We start from the raw sequence: 14,316 nt of genomic DNA, 5'->3' as shown, positions 1-14,316 counted from the left end.
CCGGTATATCAATGTTTCAGTTTTATTATTGTATTCACTCCAAAGCGTTCTGCGCTGTGAAATATGTTTTTATGGAATTGCCATTTTATTTGCAAACCTACACAATTCTAATGGAAATATTGCATTGATATTCTACATATTAAACTTAAAAATGATTACGGAAACTAAAAATGATGAAACTAAACACTGTTGTTGACTTGTAGGGACGACTGGCATTTGGAAATCATTACCAACCTCAGACGTTATGTGTGAACTTTGATGATGCATTTCTTACCTACACCACAAAGCCTCCATCAAGTCACCTGGACCAGTTCATGCACATCTTGAAGGGCAAACTGGAGAACGTCAGGGTCATGCTGGTCCCCAGCCCCAGATACGTTGGTCTACAAAATGACGAGTAAGACTTTATATTTGCAGCTTTATACTCTTTATTGGTACCCAAGTTTTGTTAGAACTGCAAATAAAATGTCACATAGCTGTTACAGCACAGGTAGAGTTATTACTCAGCAACTGCTCTCAATGTTTTTTCATGTCGCTACCGTTCAATACTTTTAGGATTCGTCTGTCCGTTTCACGCACGATCTGCTATTGAGTGCTAGTGTTTTGCCCCCTTGCTCGTGTCATGGCTTGGTCCTATGACATCACACAGCCATTGTCAGCTGGCGTGGCGGTCGAACAGCTGGCTGTATATTGTTTCTTTCCCACTAGAAAAATAAAATGGCTGTGTCTGCTGTTTATTTTCACTTTCATATTATATAAAAAGACAGAATCTTGATTTTATTTTTTGCAGGCAAAATATTATGGCTGGACAGCATTTTTTATTGTGTTTCTAATAGTTTCCCCCCTTTTTTTTTTTAAACTTACATTTGATTGAAAACATAATTTTACATACATGGACAAACAATTACAGCAATAAGAAAAACAAGAAATAGGAGGGCGTACACGCAGTTGGGGGCTGGGGAGGAGGGCTTTCTTGGTTGTATGGTGTCCTCTCTTTCGTTATCGAATTCCCTGCTTGATGTTACTGTGAGGGTTAAGTCTCCGTGAGGTTACCATTTAGCTCCGGGCGTAGCTTATTCCCTACCGGGGGAGAGCTTATGCCAATCGGTAGTTCCTTTATGTCATAATTGAGGAAGGGTTTATACCCTGGATGTCCGATTGGGCTAGGCAGGGTTGCTAAGTTTTCTGAAATGTTGTGCCAGAGTCATTTAATATAGTAGTCAATTTTTCCATTTGGCATATATAACAAATCCTATTTCTTATTTTAGATATTTGAGGTATGCTTTTTAGTAACGGTTGTAAAGTGGCTAATGAGAGCAAGATAGGTTACGGGAATTCCCTGGGTCGGTCTATTGAGCAGGAATAACCATAGGTCAAATGGTACATCTAGACCCAGTATCATTCTCATCCCGTTTCATATTTTTCTCCAAAGAGAGGCTACTTGTGGGCAGGACCAACACATATGTAGGATTGTGGCTTGGGCTCCATACCCTTTAGGGCAGAGTGGTGAGTATCCCGGTATACATTTGGATAATTTGTGAGGTGTAAGATACCATCTAGTGAGTACTTTGTAAGTGTTTTCCTTCAGGTTGGTGCATATTGAGCTCCTAGCGACCGCCCGAAATATTTGGTTCCACGTTTCCTCATCTAGCACCTCACCTAAATATTCCTCCCATTGAGACATACCTTTTAGTTTTCTCACTGCTTCGTCATTTGTGAGTGTTAGTTCTTTATAGAGTTGGGATATCAGCCCCTGCGTGCTTGTCTTTCAGGCAGAGTTTCTCAAAGTTGGTTAGGGGACCTGATGGGTGTATGTTAACGTAGAATGCTCTTAATTGAAGATATCTATAAAAAAAATCTGAGCTTGTGATGTCCTTCTCTGTTTTTATTTGGTCAAATAGTTTAATATCTCATTTTGGCACCTGGGTCTCTTAATCTTGAGATTCCTGCTTGGGTCCAGGATGAGAAATTATTATATTCTAGCCTTGGGGTAAATTCTGGGTTGTTTAGAATAGGAGTCATCAGGGAATTTTTGGATGTTAGTGCAAATCTAAATTTTGTGGCGTCCCAGACCTTTAGTGAGTTACACATGGTAGGTAGCATATAACCCATTTTTTCTCTTGCTTTACCAGGGAGCCAGAGTAGAAGGTTTAGATCCACTGGGTGGCATACTGAGTTTTCTATTTCTGTCCATCTCTTAAGACCTCGTTCTGAGTGCCATTGGATTAATTGTCTGAGTTGGGCCGCTTTGTGGTATGACAACAAACATGGCAATGCTAGACCTCCAAAGGTATATGGGTATGTAGCACACCAGAACAGTGCAAATAAATGCAAAAAATGCGGTACTTGCACACAATGCCGGAGCTCCTGGTTCAAGGAGGGCCTATCTGCAGCAATCCAAGTATACAGCAAGAGGAAAGATGATCCAGGGCTCCACGGGTTTTTAGCAAAAGAATTTATTCATGATACACTTGAATTATGTATTATGAATAAATTATTTTGCTAAAAACACGTGGAGCCCTGGATCAGCTTTCCTGTTAATGCTAGACCTCCAGCCTTACTTGGTCTTATCAGAATCTTTTTGCTTATCCTTGTTTTTTAATCATTCCAAATAAACCTGGTAATTCGTTACTGGAGAGAGGATATATCTTTCTTTATTATTGTTATTGGCAGTGTTTGGAAAAGGTATAAGATACGCGGGAGCAAGTTCATCTTAGTGCAGTGTACGTTCCCAATCCAGGAGATATTAAACCCTGACCATATCTTAATGTCCGCTGTAAGGGTTTTGAGTAGGTTAGGGTTGTTCGCTTGATAAAGTGATTTGGAGTTGTTGGTAATGTTCACTCCCAAATATTTAAAACATTTGGGTTGTCACCTGAAGTTGAAGTTATACGCTATAATTTTTTCCACTTCTTTTGGGAGATTGATATTTATTGCTTCGTATTTGGAGTTATTAATTTTGAAGCCTGATATTTTGTTAAGGGTTGAGGGCATGGAGAACAGACTTGGGAGAGATGTCAAAGGTTTAGACACTGAGAATTACACTGTGGGCAAATAGCAGGGGGGAAAGAGGGCAACCTTTTCTCGTGCCACTTTTGATATTAAACCGATCAGATGGGAGGCCTTGGCAGACCACGTTTGCCTCAGGATTTAAATATAGGGCTGAGATTGCCTTCCTAATTCTTTTACCAAAGCCAAAAGATCCGATGACTGCGACCATGTAGGACCAATCTATCCGATCTAATGCTTTTTCAGCATCAAGCCCTAGTACCATAGTGGGGTTTTTTTTTTTTTTTGTTAGCCCAGTCTATAAAATCTATTATCCTTCTTGTATTATCTGCGGCTTGCCTACCTTGTATAAATCCCCATTTGGTCTGGGTGCACCAGTGAGGGGAGAATTGCACTGATTCGGTTTGCTAGAATTTTAGAGTATATTTTCAGACCTGAGTTGATCAGCGAGATTGGTCTATAGCTGGCACAGTTTGTCTGGTCTTTTCCTTGATTGTGGATTAAAGTGATAGAGGCTTGCAACATGTTAGGTGGGAAAGAGAATCGTGTCAGGACTGAATTGAGTACTCTCAGGAGGTGCGGGGCCAGTAGATTGGCAATTTTTTTGTAATAGAGGTTTGAGAACCCATCAGGTCCTGGGGCTTTGGAGGGTTTTAGGTTTTTAATGACATATAGAATTTCCTCTAGTGTGATTTCTTTTCCTAATTCCTCTCACTCTGCTTTATTTAGTGTGGGAAGAATTGCTGAGGCTAAAAAGATGTGTATTTCATTGGAGTTTTTTTTACTTTGCTGTACCTTTTGGCCATTATATACAGTAGATCTGCGTAATATCTTTGGAACTCCTGTGCCATAGTTTTGGGGTTTGATGTAGTCACACCTGATCCTAGCTTAATTGCATGGATATTTTGGGGACGAGTGGTTATTTCTTAATTTGGTCGTTAGCATAGTCAGGCTTATTAGATTTTTCATAGAATTTTCTTTTTGACCAATTGAGGGATTGTTCCACTTGTGGTGCTAAAAGTATATTATGTTCTACCATGGCATCTTTTAATTGTTTTAGCATGGCTTCCTTTCCATCCTTTTTGTGGGCTTTGGAGAGTTCTGTTATCTGTGCTTGGACTTCTGTGATTTTCTTGATCCTAGCTCCTTTCCTATGTGTTGTTAAGCTTATTAAGGACCTTCTTAGCGTTGCTTTGTGTGCTTCCCATAGAGTTGTCAGGGAGGTATCACTTTCTTTATTATCTCTGAAGTAGTATTTAATTCTTCGCATATGCTTGAGCAGACTTCTAAGATTTTTAATATAGATTTGTTTAGTTTCCAGAATGTTCCTTGTTTTTTTATATTCAGCTGGGTGCATCTCAATTCAATAGGGACGTGGTCCGACCAGGTAATATCATATATTTTGGAGTGTGAGATTTTGGGAATTAGACTACTTGACACAAAAAAGTAGTCTATTCTAGTGTAAGATTGATGGGGGTGAGAGAAAAAAGTATAATCTTTCTCTTGCGGGTGCATCTCCCTCCAGATATCTACTAGTTTGGCTCTCTTAGTTCCTAATATTAGGGTCAGGCCCGCCAACAGGGGGGTCTGCCGGGGTTGGCGTTCCGGGCCCCGTGAGTCGAGAGCCTGGCCACCCGGGCCCCTTGCGGTTCCTGATATCTTCACTTCTGCGCTGCTGTGGCATTCCAGACCTGTCTAGGAGAGGGTTTTGAAATCTGCTATCATATACCCTTTGGCCACCTGTCTAAGAGTTTGAAAGAAACCTGAGAGGAACTTTGAGCTAGTTTTGGGGGCGTGTGTATTTGCGATGGTCAGGGCCTGTCTGTATAGAGATCCGATCAGAATCAGGAATCTTCCGTCTTAGGGGTTCATGCAGTAAGCGGCGGAAAATTGCATTCGCCAGGGGTTTGAATTCGCCATGTTTTTGGCGTGTTGCCCTCGCTGTATGCAGGAAGGGCCGAATCCCTGGCGAATCACAGCGAGAGCAACATTCCCAAACATGGCGAGTAACCGGTGGCGAGACAGTCTGCCTGGCGAGAAGCTGCCGAGAAGCCGTCCCCTACCAAGATGTGTGTGCAGCAGAGAGAGATCCGCCGCTGTCTCGGCGCAAACATCGGCACATTAAAAAATCTTTTAAATACAATTTTATTCATAGTGTACATGTGCAGGGGGGCTCCGGAGCTGAACCGCATTGGTTTCAGGTCCGGGGACCCACTGCTTCCCGAGATTCAGGCCCCGTTAAGAGGTGTCGGTATCCCTCTGCATTTAAATGTCCAGATCACGTGACCGCGGAATGTAAACAAAGCAGAGGGATACAGGCACCCCATAAAGGGACCTGTATCTCGGGAAGCAGGGGGTCCCCGGACCTAAAACCAAAGCAGTTCAGCTCCGGAGACCCTCTGCACATCTACACTATGAATAAGACACCCATATCAATAAACAATTATTCATTACCTTTGCGGCTATGTGCTATGTTAACGAAGCAGCATGAATATATTTTTAATAATGGTGTACTGTGAGCAGGTGGTCCCCTGAGATGAACCGCATTGCTTTGTGGATCAGGGACCCCCTGCTTCCCGAGTTACAGGCCCCCGGTATGTGTCATCGGGTGCCAGTGTCGCCGCCATCTTTATAGCGTCCCATACGCGACGTGCCCGCTATAAAGATGGTGGCGACACTGGCACCGATGCCCCAAACCGGAGCTTGTAACTCGGAAAGCAGGGGGTCCCTGAGCCACAAATCAATGCGGTTCAGTTCAGGGGACCCCCTGCTCCCGCACAATATTATGAAAATACATTAATGCTGCTTCATTACCATAGCGGATAGCCGCTAAGGCAATGAAAGGGTTAAGGCATAATAGCATGTTTATTGGGGACAATTGCCCCCAATAAACATTGCAATAAACATACACACCCTGTGCCCCCAACAACCCCTATACCCCCATTACATATATCACATTTTTGGGATGCACACAATGATACTATAGGCCGGCGGTGGCCCTCGGGTGTTCCCAGCAGGCCTGCAGTACCAATTCAGTGCACCCCTAAAAAAATTACAACACATAAATACACCACCCGTAACACATACAGTATAGTAATGTGCAAAATTAATATTATCCACATATGGATAATAGTGAATTTGCCCATTTAAAATACATAAAGAACAATAAATACATATAGCACTCAACCATGTCCGGCTGCCACGATGAAGGCCATCCTCATCTTCATCACCGTCCATGCCCCTCCGATGCTGCAAAACATGAACAAGATTAAAAACAGCCAATGTAATGTCCCCTAACCCCTTAATCACCATAGCTGTTATTAACCGCTACAGTCATTAAGGGGTTAACCCACCCTCACCCACCACTCGGGAAACCTACATACCCTCCCCCACTACTCCCCCACCCCGTGAGGCCTAACCAACCTCACCCAATACCCAGCCGGGAGGCCTACCCACATACCCTTGGGGCCAATACCCCCTTCCCCCACCCACAGTACCCACAATAAAAACAATACACAGCCCCACAATAAACATCATTATATTTATTAAATACATAACCCATCCCCTGTGCCCCCCCATAAATACATGATTTATTATTTTACATAAAGGGTTAATACCCCAGGCCCACGGGAGTCCCCGGTGGGCCTGACGGGTCACCTCACAGACCTACAGTAGCCCAGCACCATGTTTCAAACAGGGTCTGGAGGCCTATGGGTGGTCCCCGCCAGGCGCCGTGGTCCACCAGGTGGTCTCCACGGGTCACTGTGGGCCACAATGGGGACCCCACGGGTAGGCCCGCGGCTGTCTGGGGGGCCCCGGGTCAGACCCACAGGTGTCTAAGGGGCCTCGGGTGGTTCCCACAGGGGTCTGGGGGCCCTCGGGTGGTCCCTACGGGTCCGCGGTGCCCCCACAGATGTGGGGCCACCGGTTCTTCCCCGCAGGTGTCCCCCGAGGACCCGGCAGCCGTTTACCTGTGAGAAGCCAGAGGAGACCGCAGGTGGTCTCCATAGGTCCCCCGCAGACCTGAGGAAACAACCCTGTATATAAAAAAAATAAACATGTCCTATACATTAAATACATCAATCCCCCCCACACACACATACAGTACAATAATGTGCAAAATAACTATTATCCAGATAGGGATAATAGATTATTTTCATATCATTAAAGACATTAAGTAGCATAATAAAATAAATAAAGTTCTACTGACCTCATCAATAAGAAGCCCCCTCGCCAGCAAAATCCGTGTCCTCCGTTGCCAACAAAATACATAGCCAATACATTGCAATTACATTCTGATATCAATTAACCCCTTAATCACCTTATCGGATAATAACCGCAATGGTAATTAAGGGGTTAAGCCACCCTGGCCCGATACCCACCCTTCACCCATTCATTTGTACTGTGGCTTCATCATGTAACTATATATCTACATATATATATATATATATATATATATATATATAGATTATATATACATATATATAGATAGATTTTAATATTTATACATACACACATATATATATGAGAATGATTTAATTAGGAAATAGGATTTTGTTAGACTGTGGCTGATATGGAGAAGTGGTATTTTTATTTGTGCATGTTTTTGTTAACCCTTAAACATTTCTTTGTATATTGGTTCATCATGTATAATATAATCAAAACATTGAATTTACATTGTATACATGATGCATAAAATCTGTGTACCATGTACACTCTGCCAATCAATGTTAACAATAAAATATTCAAAAGAAAATACACTGAAATCCAAATAAGTATACTATTTAAACCACGCAAGGCAACCAAAATAAATTACCATTAATTAATCAAATCCCAAAACAATTAAAATACCATCCAAATCAATTACACAATTAACTCTTTTAATCGTTAAACAAACCCATTATCCAACATAGTTAACATCTGACAAAATAGTAGTACCAAAAAAAACCACTATAAAAAAAGCAAGCCTCACCCTGACCTAAAGTACAACATACAACACCAAAAATTACATCTATCTAATTAATAATAACTTTACACACATTTAAGAATAGCAGCATATCAAAATACATTTACATAGTGCAAACAAGCATTCCCAACCAAATAATTTCTTACCCTGTATGTATATATCGATAGAGACATACATACATACAGTGGCAAGAAATGAGAATGGAAAAAAATTGTATCACATATAAAAAATTACAAAAAACAGTTAAAGTAAAAAAAAAAAAATACATTTCTTTTGTTAACTTACCATTATCTGCCCCACTCTCCGACTCCCGTTGAACACCAAGCTCTCGTACAAATCCACGCTCAGCAACAGGAGCCATAAAATATAAAACCATAAAATAATAATAATCCATTCCGTCACCGTCTTCATCTGTGTTCTTCCGTCTTCTTCTGGGGGTCTTCTTACCGTCTGCTGCCACGCCCTCTTCTCTTCTTTTTTCTGGAGGTCTGTCCTCCGTGGCGTCTGCCTTCAAAATGAGACGATATAGGCTTTTATAGGCGGTTGGGTAGCGGGAGGGCTCAACCCCTTCATGACCGTAGCGGTATTAACCACTAAGGTCATGAAGGAGTTAAGTGCACCCGCAACCCCCCCGCAAGCCCTAAACAACCACCAAGGGCCAAATACCCCCTTCACCCACCCCGCTACCCACAATAAACCTCACACGGTTGGTTAACCCCTTCATTGCCTTAGCGGTTAGCCGCTAAGGTAATGAAGTGGCCTTTAAATGCATTTTTCCTGCCTCGGATGCATGCCGGGGGGCTCCGGTGCTGGTATTAATGGTATCAGCTCCGAGACCTCCGGCATCAATCCCAGGCAGGAAAAAGGCCGTTCCGCCGCTCATCCGCAGCCTCTCCCCAGCAACGTGTCAACTTTTTTGGGTGAGACGGATTACCGTGAAAATCTCAATTCTAGAGTGGCGAATAGCGGAGCAAAGCTACTCGCCACTACTAGAATTGAGCGGGTTTCAAAACATGGCTAGTTGAGGCGCAAAGTGCCTTTTCGCCGCGCCGATGGCGGAAAAAAAAAACCATCGAACAAACGTGGCATTTTTTTTGCTTTTCGTCAAGTTTTCGGCCCTTTCTAAATCGGGGTATGCATTTTTTGGCGCAAAAAGGGCGAAAAGTGACTTTGCGCCACTTACTGCATGAGGCCCTTAATCTTTTTGAATTTAGTCAATTATGAAGGGAATTTGGTTGTGGATTAGAGTTATAACTTCCCTTTTTTTACTTTTGAATGAAGATATGTCAAAGTTGGTGATAGTTTTTGTCAAAGCATTTAGGGGCGCTCGTTTTGTTAGTGTTTCTTGTAGTAGAATAATATACGCTTTCTTTCTTTTGTGGTCAGCCGTTGCTATTTTTCTTTTACAAGGCTGTTAAATCCTTTAACATTATGGGAAATTGGTGACAATGCCATTGGGAAGATTGCGGGATAACTTGTACTTTAGAATATATTGTAGCACTCCAGAATGAGGATTGCCACCTCTTGATCAGGCGTGGGGACAGGTTCAACCATTTTTATATATATTTCCCCCCCCTTTCTCTCCTTCCTCCCCACATACATTTTCCTTGTGGTGTTGGGGGGGATAGAATTGGGGTAGGGTGAGGAGTGGTTGGGGAAGGGGTGAGGGTGATGGAGGGAGGGGGGACAGTTTAAAACATTTGTATGGGATTATACATATATTATCCTTGTGGTGTCAGGTGGGGTGGTGTCATGGGCGGTCCACATTCTTAGGTCCTGCCGCATCCACCTCTTCCAGACTCCCCCCCTTCCCCCCGGGTCTTTTGCCCCGCTCCCTCTGTGCCCGTGGGAGCACGCGCTCCCCTTCCGGGGCCTCACATAACACCCGAGCAACACGTGGTTCAGGAACCGATGCACATGCCCCTGAGACCCATTCCTGGCTTGGCCTGGGCCCCCCCCCCAGCACTCCCCCGCCTCAGTATCGGATGGGAGGCTGCCGGGGGAGGGTTGGTCGCTTATTCAGGGACCGCAGAGGGAGGGCTGCAGATGAGAGGGGGAGGGGGGTGGGCCTCGATTTGGGCCACACCCCGCGGGCCAAGAGCAGCGACATGCCCACCAGACGCCACTCCGCCCCAACCACGACCCCTTCCTTTCCGGTTCCCCCAGAGCCCCCCGCCATCCGGATCAGGTGTGAGGCCACCGGGGATGAGTTGGTCGGGCCTCTAGGGGCAGCAGGGAAAGGCCGCAGGTGTAATGGGCGTCCCTTTGGTTTGGGCTTCGCGTGGTCTGGGCCTCACACGACTGGGAACTGAAGTGGGGCGCCCCCCCCGTCCTGTCTCCATGTCGGCTGGGGGTCCCCTCCTCCCAAAGCTCCGCTGCCTTCTGATCGGGCCGGAGGCCATCGGGGAAGGGTTGGTTGGACTCCCAGGGGCATCGGAAAAAAGGCCGCAGGCGAGCGAACGTCTCCTCGAATTGGGCCACATGCGACTCTGGCTTCCTGCAGCCGGGAGCGGAGTTGGACTGTCTCTCCGTCCAGTCTTGGTTGGTCCCCCCACTCCCGGGTTGCTCATGTCCCTGTTTTCTGCATCTTCAGTCCGGTCCGGTATCTCTATCATTTGGTTCGTTAGTTGCTCAGTTTTCTTTACGTTTTTATTTAAGACCGTGATGGTATCATCTAACGGTTAGATGAGGTTAGATTCTAACCTCTATTCTAGGGCATCTGTCCTGCTGCCTAGAGAGGTGAGCTCCTTCTTTATTTCCTTTACTTCGCTGTGGAGCCAGATCTTGAGATCGCTGGGCAGATTTTTTATATTCTTTTTCGTGACTTGTTGGTTCATTTCTTCTTGGTCTGATTCCTGCTTGGTCTGATTCCTGCTCTGATTCGGAGCCCTCACTTGAGATTTGTTCTGCAGCCCGTGTTGTCTTCATGGCCGTTTTGTGCTTAAAGTATGTAGAGAGAGCCGTTTTATTCTTTTTCTTTGCTGATACCTTCGGATACATCTTGGGTCAGCTGGATGACTGTTCCTTGACGTTCGTGAGGTTGGTAGATGTTTTTTTCATTGCTTTTTGCTTACTCTAAATCCGGAGTCTTGAGGAGCTCGTGCTAGGCAGCCATTTCCTTGAGCTTCCCAGCATGCACCATACAGTTTCCCTTTCAATGTAAAGAGCCTCATTCTTACATCTTGTGCCTTAAGCTCAAAAACTGCATTCTCAGATCCACAAAATCGTGCTAATCTTCAGGTAGAAATGTGTGCTAAATGTAGCACCATTTTGTGGATCTGGGCCTCTGCAAGTTAATTAAAGTTGGTGATTTTTCTGCTTTTTTTTTTATAGCCGGCGCTCTTGTGACGTGTAATGAGAATATGACAAGGACACAAAGTCAAAGCCATATTAAAAAAAAAAAACGGTTTTTAATGGCACATGGTACTTATTCATGACAAAATAAAGCATCTTGTGTTAAATAACATTCCTAATTGAACTAGTCCTTCCAGGGCTGAATGGAGTAAATCTTATTGGTGTTCTTAAACATGTTTTAGGAGGGGTAATCTAATTAATTCATCTTATTGCTACCATTTTTTCTTAAAAGGTTTGAAAATCTTTTTATTTAGAAAAAAACCCTATATTTTAATCTCATTCCAACAATACACTAAAGTCAAATCTTCCAGAAGTCTTCAATTTCAGAGAAAGAGAAATACTTAAGTAACACAAAATATAATTTATGGTCCCTAGTCACCACTCCACCCGCAGCAATAATACAACCTCCACCACTCCATTCTTAAGGTAATACAGCCCTAATGCTCTCGCCCTCCACCTGTCCCCCCAAGACAGGTAAGTATTTTTAGGGTGTTGAGAGAGGACGTGTAGAAAGTCTGTATTGGTGGTACATCTGTCAATTACCCACCCCCTTTTTCGAAGGTGTGACTTGCATAGCTCAATACTTGGCATTTTGGGACGTGACTTCCAAAAGATTGACAGCTGTACAAAAAGTGTCTTTCTACACCCCTTCCCCTCCCCCTCCCCAAAAACCCCACTTGTAGACACTTTTACAATTATGCTTACAATGCTGAACTTGATCAAGGTGTATGCAATGGATTTTCAATCAAACCACTTAAAAAAAAATTCGACACCAAGTGTTACATAAGTGATTTCCCTTTGTTACAAATTGAATAAACCATATGTGACTCCTGGAATCCACTGTAGAAGCAAAAAAGGGTTTGTTTGAAAAAGAAAGGGGAGAAGCAAATGTCAAGTTTATAACATGTGAATAATACTGACGCATCATCCAAAAATAGCATTGCGATCAGGCACGAATATTTTGTCCTTTTTATCAGACTTGTATCAGCCTTTTCCCTGAGCACGTCGGTATGTAAAAAAAGTCCAGACAGAACTGATGAATAATGCGGAAATTTAGGACAAGTAGAAAGTAGAGTTTTCAAAGTAGGTCTTGACAGAACCCTTCAGAAATGAGGTTACCTGGGAGACGCCTCACATGCCTTTCAGTTTGAGGTTATATTTACAAATATAAAACTAAGCACCCAAAAAGAAGGTAACATTTGTGCTGCAAAATTCTTCTTCATTCCTCGGGATTCATCCCAACAGTTGCATTATGATTAAAGGAACAATTCATGCCATTTATTTATTATTTTTTAACATTGGTTTGAAGCAGGGGGTGTTCGGAGCTGAACCCCATTCATTTCAGCTCCGGGGGCGCCCTGCTTCCCAAGATACACGCCTCAAAAGGGGTGCCGGTCAATAGGAAGCCGAACCTGAGGACGTCACGGTTTCCTATTGGCCCGCAGGACGTGGGAGCTTTGTAACACTGCCAATATGGGATCCCTTTGAGCGGAGCTGCTACGGACGCCCCCTACGGAAGTGTCTGGAAATGGGGGGTCCCCGGAGCTATAATTATTGGGGTACAGCTCTGGACATCCCCTGCTTCACTACTATGTTAAGACTACTATGATACTTATTTTCATTAGATGATTTGACATTTGCCTTATTTTAAACTGTCAAAAGGCAGATTGGCATCTTTTTTTCCTTTTGTTGTGGTATGAACACTGTTCGTAGTGACTGATGCATTACGAGTTACCGTGTTGGTATGTGTTAGGTGCGGTCCTTTTCAGAACACTCTTATTCATTAGGTCACTGTGTTAACAAAGCAGAAATAAATCTTTTATCACGTAGCAGGAAGCATTTTATTTGCAATAGGTTGTGGCAACGACTGTTTTTTCCCCAGCTCCATTTAGGGCAGCCCCAGCTGACACATGACTTAAAGGGGCTGTCTTTTCTAGGACCCATATGAACCCACAGCTTATTTGTTTGGTGTTAAATTGTGAAATCTGGGGTGTTCAATACTGTTAGTATTTAAAATAACTCTTTTTTTTTTGTTTGTAAACATGGCAAACTGAAGTGTGGAAGGGCCAGGTCCTTAACTTTAACTCCCCCATTTTGTGTGATATCACTGTGTGTTGGTGATGGCAAACTATTTTGTCACATTAAGTTGTGCGTAAATTAGAGCTTTCATGTGATAATCTTAAGGGTGGGAAAGTCTTCATTCCTTAAACGCCTCCATTTTGTATAATGTCACTTTGTGCTGAGCACATTCTACAGACTAAGTGCCCTGTCTTTATCCACCCTGGTGCTCTGGCATGCAGGGAGTTTTGCAGGAATCGAATAGTGCCATATTGGGGCAAGGTTCAAAGGTGTAAGAAAACAAACCGAATAAACAGCTGAAATGCGGGATCCTGTCAGAAAAGAGAAACCTAAATATATTGTTTCTTAATGGAAATGATTAGAATTTCACTTTTAAGGATTATTGCCTTGTTAGCTTGTTGGAAAATGTCGCTTTAGGACTAGGGTGACAAGATTTACAAAAGTAAAAACCGGGACACATTAAAAAAAATATAAAACAATTGACCACCAACTGCGCTTTGTCTCCTTTATGTCTCTCCGTCCCTCTCTGTCCCTCCTTCTCACACACACCCCCCATTCCCTCCATTCTCGTTAACCCCCACACCCCCATTCTTATTCCCCCATCCTTCCGTCTCGTTCCACCCTTCTCCATTCTCTCTCCCCCATTTTCTCTCTCTCGCCCCATTCTCTGTCTCTCCCCATTCTATGTCTCTGCCCCATTCTTTGTCTCTCTCGCCCCCATTCTGTGTCTCTCGCCCCTATTCTCTGTCTCTCGCCCCCATTCCCTGTGTCTCTCTCTTTCCCCCATATTCTCTCCCCCATTCTGTCTCTCTCTCTCTCCCTCATTCTGTGCCTGTCCCTCTCCTTCATTCTGTGCCTGTCCCTCTCCCTCATTCTGTGTCTGTCCCTCTCCCCATTCTGTCTCTGTC

General features: G+C 43.8%; 1 protein-coding gene across 14 annotated transcripts in view; it reads left to right on the top strand.

The window, feature by feature from the left end:
* Positions 1–14,316, top strand: part of BLTP1 (bridge-like lipid transfer protein family member 1) — a 214,038-nt gene that overhangs the window by 54,961 nt on the left and 144,761 nt on the right. For all 14 annotated transcript variants that reach the window (XM_075615910.1, XM_075615968.1, XM_075615957.1 and 11 more), the window contains exon 8: positions 204–397. In XM_075615910.1, the coding sequence (XP_075472025.1) occupies positions 204–397 (194 nt within the window). The remainder of the gene's footprint in view (positions 1–203; positions 398–14,316) is intronic.

Source organism: Ascaphus truei, chromosome 1 (genome assembly GCF_040206685.1).
Source record: "Ascaphus truei isolate aAscTru1 chromosome 1, aAscTru1.hap1, whole genome shotgun sequence".
In the NCBI taxonomy this organism is placed as follows: Eukaryota; Metazoa; Chordata; class Amphibia; order Anura; family Ascaphidae; genus Ascaphus; species Ascaphus truei.
The sequence above is the reverse complement of the archived record's forward strand: the minus strand, read 5'-3'. Positions and strand labels throughout refer to the sequence as shown.